The sequence below is a fragment of the Trachurus japonicus genome, chromosome 15 (genome assembly GCF_045865225.1).
Source record: "Trachurus japonicus isolate A0001 chromosome 15, Traja_1.0".
In the NCBI taxonomy this organism is placed as follows: Eukaryota; Metazoa; Chordata; class Actinopteri; order Carangiformes; family Carangidae; genus Trachurus; species Trachurus japonicus.
Genome location: NC_140921.1, coordinates 28,235,332 through 28,250,820, shown reverse-complemented (window position 1 = coordinate 28,250,820; position 15,489 = coordinate 28,235,332). Strand labels below are relative to the sequence as shown.

Genomic DNA, 15,489 nt, shown 5'->3' with positions numbered 1-15,489 from the left:
GGAGGACTCTGAAACTTCTCCCAACCCTTAGTCGACATGAGGGTGAGTAGATAATGAGTGAAATTTCAATTTTGAGTGAACTATCCCTTTAAGTTCTTCTTAAAGGGATAGTTCAACATTTTGGCAAATTGACCCGTTGCCATAATCCTTATAGTCATAGCAGTAGGTTTGTTACCTTTAATTGTCGTTGTGAGCTATTTTTAAATACAGAGACTGCTTGCTGAAAAACTGTCCCTGAAAGCTATTTTGCATGAATTTACCTCTAAAACAACTCCGTCCCATAACATTCCGTTATTATCTCATAGCGTGGTGAATGTGTAGGTCACAACTTGTCCACAAGAGTGTTTTGGAGCTGTTGGATTGTGTATTTGATGAGTTTGATGAGGGAAACTTAGCTTAGCTCTGAGCAGCTCGCTGCTCGGCTCACCGCTTCTAAAAATAGCTTGCACCGACAATTAAAGGTAACAAACCTACTATTAAGACTATAGGGATTATGGCAATGGGCCAATTTGCCAAAATGTTGAACTATCCCTTTAATGTAAAATTGAATATTGAATCATACATTCACTGAAATCTTAACCTTAATGTTAGCAGGTTTATATAATACAGACAGATAACCACCATGGTCAGCACACCTTCCCACTCAAAGTAAACTATGTGTGTACTCACACTCCACAACTTTGGAACACTCACACCACTATCCAGTGGAAACAGGAAATTATCTGATACTAAAAATAAGATAGAGACTTATAAAAAGCAAGTAAATCTATATTTATATGATTAATCCTACACAGAGTTGACAGACAAGTAGATGTGTGGGCAATGACATGCCGACATTCATGGCCTATTAAACTTGTGAAAGGACATTTTTTTACTAACCTGATACTATGAGTGGATGGTCAGTTGCAAAATGAATGAAATCAGGCCTCAGCTCCTTTATGGGAATGAAGAAGGAATAGATGGACATGGACTCTGTGACATCACCCTAAAGAGTGTCTGTAAAGGTCACAGTGAGCTGCTCCACTGTTGCCATCGTGGTGACCTACTCCACCCTTATAGTTTTCAGTTGAGCGTTAGATTACAGGTTAGTTTACCAACGTTGGAAAGTTTCCAACTCGTGCCTCTAGTTACTGTTTATCACAGTTTATACCTCTGTGTGGTGCTTGAGTTTTCTACTGTTGGCTCAATAAGTGAAATTAAAATACATATGCCCCCGGCGTCTCGGTCCATGTGCTTGTGATGTACTGGGTCCTCTTTCACTCTGGAACAGTTGATTGGCGTTATATAATTCACACTCTGTGCTCACAGAGCTCAGTCAGTCCCATCAGTCTGCAGGCGGAGTGCTGGTGTCCTGGTACATTCCTGCCTGGGGACTGGGAGGACAGAAACCCAACCCACAAACTCCTCAAGTTATTATCCCTATATCAGCTCATGTGGACATACGCATATAAATAGAGTCTCACAAAGCTGCATCTGCATCTGCATCTGCATACAACTGCAATGGGACAAGACCTAAAGAGTCAGAGTCACTGTGCTCTGACTGACTTTGGTCGCTCATTAGCTCAGTTAGACCAGTTCATTACAATGTAATTTCACCACTGCATTTCTGTAAGACTCCTCTTACTTCTGATCACAGTTACATTATTTTCAGTATTTTATGAATTTCTATGGTTGATGTTTTCAACACTCTGTCCCATCAGTTTTGCCTTGGTCAGGGTGCTACAGGTGCTCTGTGCTAGACTTTTGTTTTCAACATTTCTGTAGTACTGACTTTTTTTTCTCTTTTTTTTTTAGGGTTAGGGTTAGCCTTTGTTCTCAGGTCACCTCCTGAGTGAGTCTGCATTTTTGGGTCCAGTCTCTCCAAAACCTGACAAGTTCTGTAACAGAGGCTATCTATTGTGAGGCACCAGAGACATCATCAAAGTTAAGGTTTATGCCATTATTGAGTAATAAGCTGCACATATACAGCAGATGAGTTGGGTTGAGTTTGAGTACTTTATTTGTCAGAATCTCTTCTGAATTTTTTCTTGTGTTCAAGACAGAACAAAAAACATTACAAAATATAACACAAGACAAACATCAGGCATGTGACGTGCTATGTATGTAACTGCAGTGCCTCCAAGTCCCTACACTAACGGCTATTCTGTCATTATCATTATCTGTTGCACTTTGTAGTTTGGCCTTGGTGTCTCGCACTCTCTCTGTGTTTCCACAGATCCACTGGAGCTCCATCTCCCTGCACCAACCACCGCCTGCACCCCCCCCCAACCCCTTCCCCTGCTGTTAAACCGACCTGCCCTTTTGCCCATGAACCAGTCTACCATCTACTCCTCCCATTAAGATGGCCTGCTCTCCCTGCCTTCCTTGCCTACCAGAAGCTTCCTTCTTCAGCTGTTGTTAACATTTCCATGCTAACCGCATTCTTTGTTATAAACTGTTTTCTTGTCTATAACAACATCTATCACGTCTGTCCGTCCTGGGTGAGGGATCCCTCCCCTGTTGCTCACCCTGAGGTTTCTCCAATTTTGTCCCTGTTAAAAGGGTTTTTTATGGAGTTTTTCCTCAGTGGATGTGAGGGTCTAAGGACAGAGGATGTTGTTATGATGCCATTTAAAGCCCTTTGAGACAAACTGATTGTAAAAACGGGCTATACAAATAAAATTGCCTTGCCTTGCCTAACTAACCCAACTGATTCAACATTTTAACAGACTGAGGAATAGAAGAGGGCTATAGAGACTCACTATCTCATGTTGGATGGCAGCAACTGGTATTCTTCAAATAAAACATGTGTCGAGTCGGACAAAATGTTGTCTGCCACTGACAGCATTTATCTAGTGTATGCAGCTCTAAAAAAAATGGCTCAAGTGTTTGGCCTACAATCTTTGAGCAGATGCTTAGCAGTCTCCCCAGTCCAGCTCTAAGTTGCACTGAGAGACAACTATGCACTGACTCTACAGTATACTGCAGAACACTGAGAACAATAGATTGAAAGAACGATAACAAAATAGGCTTACTAGTACAAAAAGACCTTACTGTCCTAATGAAATAAATATGTTGCTGTATTTTGCAACAGTTATAATCAATGTGTGCGCTCCATGATGTTTGTGTTATCACAGGTGTAGGATATGAGTTCTCTGGAAGACCAAAAATGAGTTGAGTCAGCACAAAATAGAGTTTTTCAATAGAATTTAAGACAGTTTTGGTAAAAAATTTGTGGAAATGAACTGTCCAATGATGAGTCACTAGACTGGATGTCTGAAAGAGACACAAAACTATGTGAGGCATTAATGAGCAGAGGAGGAAGCACTGAGTCAGAACGACTGAGAGATTAATCTGAAAGCCAAGTATGATCAGGATCCTGCTTTCACAAGAGGACAGGACAAAACCACACCGGTCCACTGTTTCAGTATCACACACACACACACACACACACACACACACACACACACACACACACACACACACACACACACACACACACACACACACACACACACACACACACACCACACACACACACACACACCAACCCAAAGCCTTAAATCAAACTTTATTCCTGCAAAAAATGTTTCCAACAGTATACTCTGATAACGTATACTGAGTTTACCTGTCCCTGCAACTAGTAGCTACAGTTGGTCTGGAGGGGGGGTCGGCAGATGTGTCTCCTCTGATAGTCAACATATCACAACAACTGGAAACAGCTGAAATGTTTGAATGTGTGAAAATACTTGTCTAGTGTTTTGTGTTGATCTGGAATCTGCAGTAATCTGCAATAATCTTTAGTACCAACTGGAGGTATGAGGGTGTTTACGTGGCCGGGTGTAATAACAGATGCTTTTGGTTGCATTCTGGGAAATGTATAGGGTCCAATGTTTTTGTTGAGATGATAAAATGAGAATATGATTCAGATCAGTTTGTTTTATTCATCTGATCTCGGCCTGAACAAGCCTTTGATGGTCTTGTAGTGTAGTGAAGAGCCTGCAGCCTCACCACAGATCTTCATGACTTTGTCACCAAGGTTACATCATCGTCCTGCCTGTCCTGCCACTGATCTGTGACTTTAAGTGAAAACAGTCTTCGCTCCTTGATAAAGACAGCAGACTGGTTTCTATTGCTCATCGTTCTTACGTTGGCCACACCCTCCTCAAGCCTTGCTCTACACAGTCATCACATTGTATTAATTGGTTGGATGGGTTGGGTGGTGACTCATGCTGCGGAGCCTACTGTGGGTTTCTATGCATCAGGGCCAAGAGAATGTTGAGGTGATAATATCTTCAAAATGCCTGAAATACCTGAGAATAGAATGTGAAACCAGTCGCTGTTGATGCTGGTCTGAAGATTTACCACAACCAGCGTGTCTCTGACGCTGAAATGGTTCATCATTAGCATCACAGGAGCACCGATCTCATTAGCATCACACTGTATTCAAACAGACAGCAGGGTGTTTGTGATATGTGGCCCTCTCTTGTTCATTCTTGTTCAGATGAGACTGTTGTAGCAGGAAACGCAGATTAGACCACACACACATTATTATCTGGTCACAAGTATTTAAACAATCCATGGCCTTGTAATGAAGAATGCATCATTTCAGGTTGTAGTGTGGAGGTGGAGCTCTTTAAGGTGATACAATGGACTTTGTGTGATTTTATCTCCTATTAAAAACAGCAGCTACCAGACAAATATAGATGGAATGAAAAGTACAAATGATGAAGCATGAAGCAGCATGGGACAGAAATACCAAACTGTGTGGGTTTACATGCCTGCAAATGTAAATGCAACCACACAGAGGATAATTAATCATCGTGATGCCTCAGTAGGCCTACTACATGATGGTACTAGATGCTGTGGAGGTGAAGATGCATAGCAGTGTTGTGATGCTACAGGGCCTGTGTTTGCACTTACATCCATCTCTGTGTGTTATTGTGAGCACCTGACAGAACAATGTCCCTTCTTCAGTTAGTTTAGCATACCATTAAGACTGGAAGACTCTGTCAGGAGGTAACAGAAATGAAGCTACATTAGTTAGTCAGTCAGTCAGTTAGTTAGTTAGTTAGTTAGTCAGTCATTCAGTCATTCAGTCATTCAGTCATTCAGTCAGTCTGTCTGTCAGTTAGTTATCAGCATTATCGGCCCTGTAAAAAACAACATAGTAAAGTTCAGTCAGTCAGCTGTTTGTAATTAGTTAATCAGTCCTTTAGTTAGTTAGTTATTTATTAGTTAGTCAGTTAGTTATCAATCAGTCAGTCAGTCAGTCAGTCAGTCAGTCAGTCAGTCAGTCAGTCAGTCAGTTAGTCAGTCAGTTAGTTATCAGTCAGTTAGTCAGTCAGTCAGTCAGTCAGTCAGTCAGTCAGTCAGTCAGTTAGTCAGTCAGTTAGTTATCAGTCAGTTAGTCAGTCAGTCAGTCAGTCAGTCAGTTAGTCAGTCAGTTAGTCAGTCAGTCAGTCAGTCAGTCAGTTAGTCAGTCAGTTAGTTATCAGTCAGTTAGTCAGTCAGTTAGTTATCAGTCAGTTAGTCAGTCAGTCAGTCAGTCAGTCAGTCAGTCAGTTAGTCAGTCAGTTAGTCAGTCAGTCAGTCAGTCAGTCAGTTAGTCAGTCAGTTAGTTATCAGTCAGTTAGTCAGTCAGTCAGTCAGTCAGTCAGTCAGTCAGTCAGTTAGTTATCAGTCAGTTAGTCAGTCAGTCAGTCAGTCAGTCAGTCAGTCAGTTAGTTATTTATTAGTTAGTCAGTCAGTTAGTTATCAGTCAGTTAGTTATTTATTAGTTAGTCAGTCAGTTAGTTATCAATCAGTTAGTTATTTATTAGTTAGTCAGCCAGTCAGTTAGTTATCAGTCAGTTAGTTATTTATTAGTTAGTCAGTCAGTCAGTCAGTCAGTCAGTCAGTCAGTTAGTTAGTTATTTATTAGTTAGTCAGTCAGTTATTTATTTATTAGTCAGTCAGTCAGTCAGTCAGTCAGTCAGTCAGTCAGACAGACAGACAGACAGACAGACAGACAGACAGACAGACAGACAGACAGTTAGTTAGTTAGTTAGTAGGCTAAAGCCTAACCCAAGCTGTTTCCTTCAGTCCCTAGCCTCCATGCTGAGCTCTGATAACTCTCTGCTTCTCAGTGCTTTTACAGAAACGTTCACCTTACTGTTTGTTGATTTTTACAACTAGTTAAAATGTCAATAATTTACATGTAAACAGTTACAATAATTTAACAATTAGATTTTACATGTAGCTTAGGCTGTTATTAATAAAATTATTTCATATGCTGCTTAGCCTATTTACATTTTTAGTTATGTCATGAAATATCAGTCAGTGCTTGTTTGTTGTTATGTGTATGAGAGATCTTATCTGATTCCTGGGAGGATTAGCAAACACAGACACCAAAGTTTATTGAGATCAACATAAACAATAAGACTAATGGGAGTGTGAAGCCACTGTGTTGCTATTAGCAACCACAATAGCAATATAGCATGTAGGCCCATGTGTCTTCGCAACAGACAAAAAGGAAGTTTCAGACCTACCAAACAACACTGACTCTCATATCACTGTGGTGTGAAAACTGTCTGTAAATACATGAGATAAGCCTGATCATAGCATCTGGTGGTGATTGATTTGTCACACACACACGCGCGCGCGCACACACACAGTTACATGTAGAAAATGTGTTTAACATCTGCATTAAGTGTGTTTTCATGTGTATGCGTGTGTATGTATGAGTGTGTGTTACTAAGGTTGTGTTTTTTGTAAACCTGGTTAGTCCTGTTAAGTAGGAGTGGTGTGTTTCTCTGCTGTGCTTTCTAGTTGGGTTTCGGCTGCCAAGAGGCCAGCTCGTCGTCGCTCTCTGTGACAAATTTTAATGTCAAGGTGTGTGTGAGTGTGACTTCCAGTGAGAAGAGGGGGCATCATGCAGGAGGCGGTGCTGATGTGGCCGAACCTGTTCTCCTGGCTGGCTTTAAGCTTACAGGCATTTAACTGGCAGAACATCCCATCCTGCCTGACAGAGCGGAGGTGACAGAGGAGGAGACAGCAGGTGGAGGAGGCATCTATAGCAGCAGCGTACGGTGAGTCCATCCAACATCTGCTCTTTTGCCTCTTTGACATGAGATCATTGATTAAGATCCTCGAGTATTTGCTTATCTTTCAAAAGATGGAATTGAAGCTTAGAACTATTTTTAATGATTAATATTAATTTAGTTTTTAGAAATGTGAAGTGTGTGTCTTTTATTCTTCTATGCTTCTTCTGTAATATTTAAAAAAAAAAATGTGTTCACAAGTTAAGGTTTTTAAAGTGTTTTGATAAATTATTGTCCAACTGCAACATCAGGACCTGTCGTTTGTCTTTTTACAGGACTCATGAGTGAGTCCTGTGGCTTAAGAATATACATATCATATCCAAGTGTCTCTGTATTGTTGGTAATTTGAGGTGCAGTCAGTGTAACAGGGAAATAACCAACATCTGACTCACACCCTGCTATTTGGTAAACACCGCTGGAGCTGATGTCTCCTAACTTTTCATTGGAAACACCCATCAGCCACGCCACTCTGATCAGCACTGTTGTTTTTATTCTTTTGAATCTATTGTGACTTTATTGTCTTTCCTGTTATCCCTGCTGATTTCGGGCGTGTGAGGCCAAGCCTGAAACTGCCGTGCTGTTATGTCACTCACTTGTCATTACGTCTCTCTTGCTGCTGTGGGACATGAAAGACACCTGTGACAGTGGCTGGTCCATACACAACCATACACTTCCATGATCTGCAATTGATCTCTTACTCTTTGCACTGCAAACATGTAGTAGTGGTAGTAGTAGTAGTAAACCTTTATTTAACCAGGCAAGAATTGCTAAGAATACATTCTTATTAGGGCTATGGCCTGGTAGGAGGTGAAAGACCTCCTACGGTTGTTGTTTTCTCTGTCGAAACTATTCACCAGTAATGACTGTGGAGCTTTTTGTCCATATGAAGACATAAGTAGCTTTTGCATGAAAACTGTTCTGTAGCATCAGGGGACAGTTTGGGATATTAGTGGAGAAGCTGCATTGTCCAATTTAAGGTCTCATCTGCTTGTATCTGACTGTGCTGCAAGAATTACATGTGCTGTTGGGGTGTGGTTGAAGGCAGGTGTGTGTGCATGCGTGCGTGCATGCGTATATGCATGTGTGTTCTCAGTAGTGTGGCATGTCAGTGAGAATGTATCCAAACTGACTGGTTTAGATTCATACATTCCCGTGACCATACCTGGCGGAGGCTTGAGATTCCTGAAGCATGAGCTGATGTGTGTAGGCGTTGTTAGGCAGGTGAAGGACTCACAGATGTGTAGAGGGATCAGCTGACCCCTGCTGTTGTTTCTGCCAGGGTCAAAGTTCACGTTCTGCTGTGTGTTCTGGGATCAACAAACACAACTTGCCACAGATTTGAGGTCACTTGTACATAGGTAACATAGAGTCAGATGAAGGTCTAACTGTTGGGAATGTATCTAAGTGATTATCTAATGTACATACAGACACCTGTATTTTGGCATTACTTCAACATCACTTTGAACCGTACCAAACAAACTCATACAACTACATTTTTGATTAATTACATTATTACTTACTATCATTATGAAACCCATGTGGCTGGGTGTGTTCCTGAATGAAAGACAGAACAGATTTAATCATGACTAATGATCAGTAGTCTATTATCTGAGTCGTTTTACTGAGATCCCTGAAACTCTGATTATTGTTTCTACATCATCATCTTGCAGAAGCTACAGAGTGAAACCCACCAACACAACCTAATTACTAATATTGCTATTTTCTGGTGTTCACAGGTAACTTTACTGTGGTTCTGCGATTGCATGCTTTCTTGATATGTGGATGTAAACACAGAACACAAAACAATGGTAAGTGTGACAAACTGTACATGGAAAAGTGAGAATTTATTCTTAAACAAAATGTAGACAGTCATCATTACCCATGCTAACAAGATGAACAATGTCTCATTTTGGGTTCCAGAGTGTGGACAGCAAGACTGCAAGTATTTCAGAGTGCCTAGTCCTGGATGACTCGGACGAAGGAGTCATCATTAAAGGAATCACAGATGAAACCATCACTGCAAAGAGTGGACTGCAAGCAGGTGAGAGAGAAACCTTCGGACTGAAGAGTACAAACCAGACTAGCACCTCTAGACCAGGGAGCAAAGTAAAAGATAATTGGTTAAGAAGGTTTTAGTGAGTTGTCTCTGTGTGTTGTAGGGGATGAGATCGTTGCAGCCACTGTACACCTCGACCACCTCAACAAAAATGATGTGCTGAAAATCCTGAGGGTCTTGGAGCCGTATGATAACAACATGAAGGTCCTGACAAAGAAGGAGCTGAGCGCCAGTGCTGGACTTGGCCACCTGGGATTAGGTCTCAAAAACCCAGAGGTAAGTGTCTAACAAAACGACTAAAACAAAAATGTATATTCATCATATTCATTTATATTATATATGTATATATTTTTTATTTATTTAAATAATAATAGAAGATTCATTTAACTGAGCAATAAAAAAGGTATTAGTGTTGTTTAAGTGTGTTAACCCTCTGTGTTTACCACTTCATTAACAACAGATGTCACTGGATGCTCCAGACGTTTCCCTAAATGGAAAGTTAAATGCTGCACAGGGGTTGGGGGGTGGAATACATGGTCCCAGTCTCAATGGAGACCTTCCCAATCTCAGTCTAAATAAGCCCTTAGCTGGTGCTGATGCAACATTCTCAATGCCCTCCGGGACACTCACTGGACCAGATATAAAAGCTCCAGATGTCAGTGTCTCGACTCCTCAGCTTGACACCCCCAAGGCATCACTTGATGTCAAGACACCAGAAATCAGTACCAGCAATGGAAAATACAAGACCCCAAAATTTGCCATGCCAAAGTTCAATCTACCACAGATCAAAACACCAAAAGCTGAAGTGGACATTTCTAAAGACATAGACCTCCCAACTGTCAATGGAAATCTACAGACACCAGATCTGGACATGTCAGCCCCAAAGTTAAATCTTAAAAGTCCAGATTTGGACCTTAATGGGCCAAAAGTGGATCTAAATGGCCCTGATGTGAATTTGGAGGCTCCAGATGTTGATGTTGAGCCAGTTTCAGGCAAAATCAAGTGGCCCCATCTGAAATGGAAAGGTCCCAAAGTTAAAGGGCCAGATGCTGACCTAAATGCTGACCTCTCTGCACCTGGTCTCAGTGTCTCTACACCAAAGATCGATGGGGATCTAGGTTCTCCTGATGTTGACATTAACCTGCCAAAAGCTGACATTGATGCCCCATCTGGTAAAATCAACTGGCCTCATTTGAAGTGGAAGAAACCAAAAGCTGATCTGGACTTGGATGCAAACCTGAACACACCAGATGTTGATCTCTCTGTTCCAAAAGTGGAGGGTGGGATAACCACCCCAGATGTTGATGTTGATTTGCCAAAGGCAGAACTGAAAGGTCCACATATTGATGGAGAAGTTCCGTCTGGGAAAATTAACTGGCCTCATTTGAAATGGAAGATGCCTAAACTTCATGGCCCTAAAGCAGATTTAGATGTTGATGCCAACCTAAACACACCTGATTTAAATCTCTCAGGTCCAAATATTGAGGGTGGCATTGATGTACCAAACGCTGAGCTCAATCTACCAAAAGCTGACCTGAAAGGCCCTGATGTAGATGTTCAGACCCCAGATCTTGACATTGATGCTCCATCAGGAAAAATCAACTGGCCTCATTTGAAATGGAAGATGCCTAAACTTCATGGCCCCAAAGCTGATCTAGATCTTAATGCAGACACACCAGATGGTGATCTGAAATTACCCAAAGCCGATATTGACGTTAAAGTACCAGATGCAGACATTGAGGCCCCCTCTGGCAAAATCAAGTTCCCAACACTCAAAAAGCCAAAGTTCTCAATTTCTGGGCCAAAGGTGAAAACCCCAGATGTTGATGCTGATGTGAAAGTACCTGACGTTGATGTGAATTTACCCAAAGCTGATGTTGACATTGAGGCACCAAATGTTGACATTGACGCTCCATCCGGGAAGTTCAAATTTCCCACACTGAAAAAGCCAAAATGGTCACTTTCAGGTCCAAAGGTTAATGGTCCTGATGTTGATCTGGATGTTGCAGCCCCTGACTTGGATCTCTCAGCTCCAAAGATTGATGGTGAGATAAATGCACCAGATGTAAATGTAAACTTACCAAAAGCTGATCTGGAAGGTCCCAATTTGGACATTAATGCTCCAGATGTTGCAGGTCCGTCTGGAATGCTTAAATGGTTCACTTTAAAGAAACCCAAATTTGGCTCACTGAAGGGTCCAAAAGCTGACATTGATGCTGATGTGAAGGTCCCAGATGTGGATCTCAAGGGGCCTGATGTGGACTTGAGTGTGCCAGATGTTAACCTCTCCATGCCTGATGTTAAGGGTGGGATTGATGCTCCAGACCTCAATATTAACATGCCTAATGCTGATGTCAAAGGTCCAGATGTGGATCTAACAAGTCCAGATCTTGACCTTGAGCCACTCAGTGGAAAACTGAAGTTCCCTAAAATTAAACTACCAACACTCAAAGGTCCAAAGGTCAAAGGTCCTGAATTAGATGTTGATTTCAAAGCACCAAACATTGATCCCAGTCTTGACCTACCTAAAGTTGATGTGGATGCACCTAACATAGACATAAAAGCACCAGATCTCTCATTATCAGCCCCGAAAATTGATGCGGATGTACCTAAGACAGACATAAAAGCACCAGATTTCTCATTATCTGCCCCAAAAATTGATGCGGATGTACCTAAGGCAGACATAAAAGCACCAGATTTCTCATTATCTGCACCAAAAATTGATGTGGATGTACCTAAGGCAGACATAAAAGCACCAGATCTCTCATTATCTGCACCAAAAATTGATGTGGACGTACCTAAGGCAGATATAAAAGCACCAGATCTCTCATTATCTGCACCAAAAATTGATGTGGACGTACCTAAGGCAGACATAAAAGCACCAGATCTCTCATTATCTGCACCAAAAATTGATGTGGACGTACCTAAGGCAGACATAAAAGCACCAGATCTCTCATTATCTGCACCAAAAATTGATGTGGACGTACCTAAGGCAGACATAAAAGCACCAGATCTCTCATTATCTGCACCAAAAATTGATGTGGACGTACCTAAGGCAGACATAAAATCACCAGATCTCTCATTATCTGCACCAAAAATTGATGTGGATGTACCTAAGGCAGACATAAAAGCACCAGATCTCTCATTATCTGCACCAAAAATTGATGTGGATGTACCTAAGGCAGACATAAAAGCACCAGATCTCTCATTATCTGCAACAAAAATTGAGGGCAATCTGGATGCACCAGATCTGGACCTGAATTTACCAAAAGCAGATCTCAAGGGTCTGAATGTTGACCTCTCACCGGGTGTAAAGGGACCAAGTATGGATCTACCAAATGTGGACCTCCAAGTACCAGATCTCAGCCTTTCTTCCCCCAAAATTGATGGAAATCTCTCAGCACCAGATGCAGATATCAAGTTGCCAAATGCTGAACTGGAAGTGCCAGATGCAACACTGAAAACTCCAAATGTGGACATGACCCTGCCCAAAGCAGGCCTCAGTGGACCTGATGCACAGTTAAAAACACCAGATGTAGATTTTGATTCTCACGTGGGCGACTTTAAATTACCTCATTTCAAGCTTCCAAAGTTCGATCTTTCAGGTCCTGAGGTAGAAGTTCCAACACCCAATCCCTCACTTGAGGCTGAAATAGAGGCACCCAAGTTGAATGTGGGCACTATTACAGCAGATGACAACATCTCTGTTCCTGCAATAGACCTGAATGCACCAAAGATAGAAGGTGATATCAAAGGACCTGAAATAGACATGAAAGCTCCAAGCGTAGACACTAATCTCGAAAAGCCCAAATTGCCACATTTCAAACTTCCAAAGTTTGGATTTTCAGGTAAATCTCAGGATCTTAGTTCACCTGATGTCAGTGTCTCAGCACCTGAAGTGAAGACAAACATTGACTCACCCAAACTAGATCTCCGAGCAGGAGCAGATGTTGAAGTTAAAGAATCTCCAAAAAGTAAGCTGAGATGGCCGTTCAAATGGGGACTTAAATCTGGGTCAGGCACAGATGAAGAGGGAAGTGGTGACTCTGAAAATGAAGCGTCAAACGTTGAAATGGAGATTCCTACATTCAAATTCCACAGACTTCCTCCCCAAAGCAGCATTGATGATACATTTGACTTATCAAAACCTGACACAGAGGAAAAGGAATATCTTGTCAGCAAAGGGATCCGCTTGCCAATAGTAAACACAACAGTCAAAGCAGGAGAGAAGATCGACATCATGGAGAGACTGAAAATGGCAAAGCAGAAAGAATCACCAGTGACTTCCTCCCCAACTGAAGCTAAAACTGTTGATCTAAAGTTTGCTGCCCCAAGTCTGGATGTTGGTGCCTCTACAGAAGCAGAAGACTCCCCTTTGGTGAGAGGGGGCACTTTTAAAGTAGAAAAGCCAGAGTCTGTGCTGGGCCTGGATATCCCTGAAGTTTTGACATCTGATGAAAATGACAAATTGTCATTGAGCCTCTCCAACATGCTTGGCCTTAGTACAAAGGATTCAGACACCGAGTAGTTGTGGTTAGAGGTTCAAAAACATTGTAAATAGAACAACAAGTTACAAAATACAAGTGAACTGTCTAATAATGTTTGCCATAGTTTTCTGCAGATAATTCCAGCCATACATCCATGTGTAATAACTTTGGGTTGCTGACCTTTTTTTTTTCTTTTTTGTAAACTATGTGTATATTCCTGTTATTTATATCACCCTATTGTCTAAACACAGTTGATTTGAAGTATGTTACTTATTAATAATATTGTCAGTATAATATGATCACATCAAGTTGTTTATGTTTTTGACCATTACTTTACCTTAAAAACTTTAAAAGATAAGATAAGCTTGTTGCCTGTTGAATGTGATTGTTAAAATTTTTTGTTCAATAAATAATTCAATACATTCAATTAACTTGTGATTCTTTCATTATGTAAAATAAAAAAATAAATAAAAGGCATGGGAAATCAGTGGATGTAATATGTTTTACAAGTCTTCATTTTACAGATCAGTAATTTTCTGAGAAACTTATACGAAGCTCACAGAACAATATTGTGCAATTCTTTGCTTATCAGAAACATGCTTGTTTGTTACCAGTTGCACATTTACACTTAAAATGAAATAGGAACTTGTTTCCTCTGACTATGAATGTCTTTAAATACATTTGAGGTGGATGATTCTTCTTTATTTCCCGTTACAAATGAATTAAATATAGCCTAGTCTTTACAGAAAAGTTGTTCCAAAAACAAACAAACTAAATCTTGACGATGACAAGTAATTGAGGGTAGTTTTGGTTTATGTGCAAATATGTCACATGTACTGAATTTCCTGATATTACATTCACATACATATAAATAAAGAAAATGATGTAGGCCATAAAACCTAGGAATTGTAATAATTTCATATATTGACATGCCTAGCCCATACAAATATGTGTGTTTATGTATGTATGCTTATTAGATGTTTGTTACATAAAGATGTATCTATTGCAAATCAGTATATAAGTTGATATTATACCCTACTATTCAGGTTTAGAATGAATGAGAAATTGTTAAGAAAATTAAAATATCAATTTCGAATTTTTATCTGTTTTTGTATTAAAGGGGAACTTTGCAAGTTGCTTTTCCTCTATTTTGCTAACCCTCCTCCCAGCCATGTGCATTTGTTTGTACAGTGAAGACAGACTGGCAGGCTGAGTGAGAGACTGCAGTAATGATATGCAATGCTTTGGGCAATACCAACATGGAGTGTACCCTACTTGACCACCAAGTAACCCCATCTTTTTTTAAATCTGTGTTCTAATGTTTCCCACATGTTTTCCTCCTCAAATTTGGTAACAAAAAAAAATGATTTGCTTTTGTGCAGTCAGATGCACATTGAGAAGGGCTGCTCATGACCTGTATAATTATTTCAGTTTGTACAGTTAAATTGAATAAGAATTGGTTGAGGAGGAGTATGAATCAGAGGGATCTGTGATACTGTAGGTCACACCCTTCAGCTCTGAAATACTGTAGCTCAAGCAATGAAGTAACAGAAAAGCAAATAAAGTGGTTTCTACAGGCTACACAAAACATCAAAGCAGTGGTGTTGACCCTTTAAAGATTCTATGACAAGATTAGTCAGACAAAATTTCTGTTTAATTTCTACTTCCTCATATTATAATGAGTCACATTCTCTTGTAAAATACTCCACAACATTCAAACTGTAATGCATTTCAAGAATGAAACAAAGGTAGAGACACACAAGACAGACACACATTTCAAAATTGGCACACCAGCAGCTCCATCCCCTCCAGTATCTGGAAAAGGTGGGGCTCTGATGTTCCACTAATAGGCTATGTTTTTGTTTTTTGTTTTTTATTCTATTAT

General features: G+C 40.6%; 1 protein-coding gene across 2 annotated transcripts; it reads left to right on the top strand.

Moving 5' to 3' along the window:
* The first annotated feature begins 8,795 nt into the window (after positions 1-8,795).
* On the top strand, positions 8,796-13,645 carry LOC146973882 (uncharacterized). 2 transcript variants are annotated; one of them, XM_085800864.1, is made up of 4 exons: positions 8,796-8,869; positions 8,982-9,102; positions 9,221-9,393; positions 9,578-13,645. In XM_085800864.1, the coding sequence occupies exons 1-4, from the start codon at positions 8,867-8,869 to the stop codon at positions 13,643-13,645; spliced, it is 4,365 nt and encodes a 1,454-aa protein (XP_085656990.1). In that variant the 5' UTR covers positions 8,796-8,866. The 2 variants fall into 2 exon arrangements, with proteins under 2 accessions (XP_085656990.1, XP_085656991.1); XM_085800865.1 differs by lacking the exons at positions 8,796-8,869; positions 8,982-9,102; positions 9,221-9,393 and having other exon boundaries at positions 9,764-10,571; positions 10,794-13,645.
* Positions 13,646-15,489: the final 1,844 nt, after the last annotated feature.

Coding starts and splice junctions, on each gene's coding strand:
- LOC146973882 (XM_085800864.1), top strand. Junction 9,103..9,220: donor AAAGAGTGGACTGCAAGCAG/GTGAGAGAGAAA, acceptor TGTGTGTTGTAG/GGGATGAGATCGTTGCAGCC. Junction 9,394..9,577: donor TAGGTCTCAAAAACCCAGAG/GTAAGTGTCTAA, acceptor CATTAACAACAG/ATGTCACTGGATGCTCCAGA.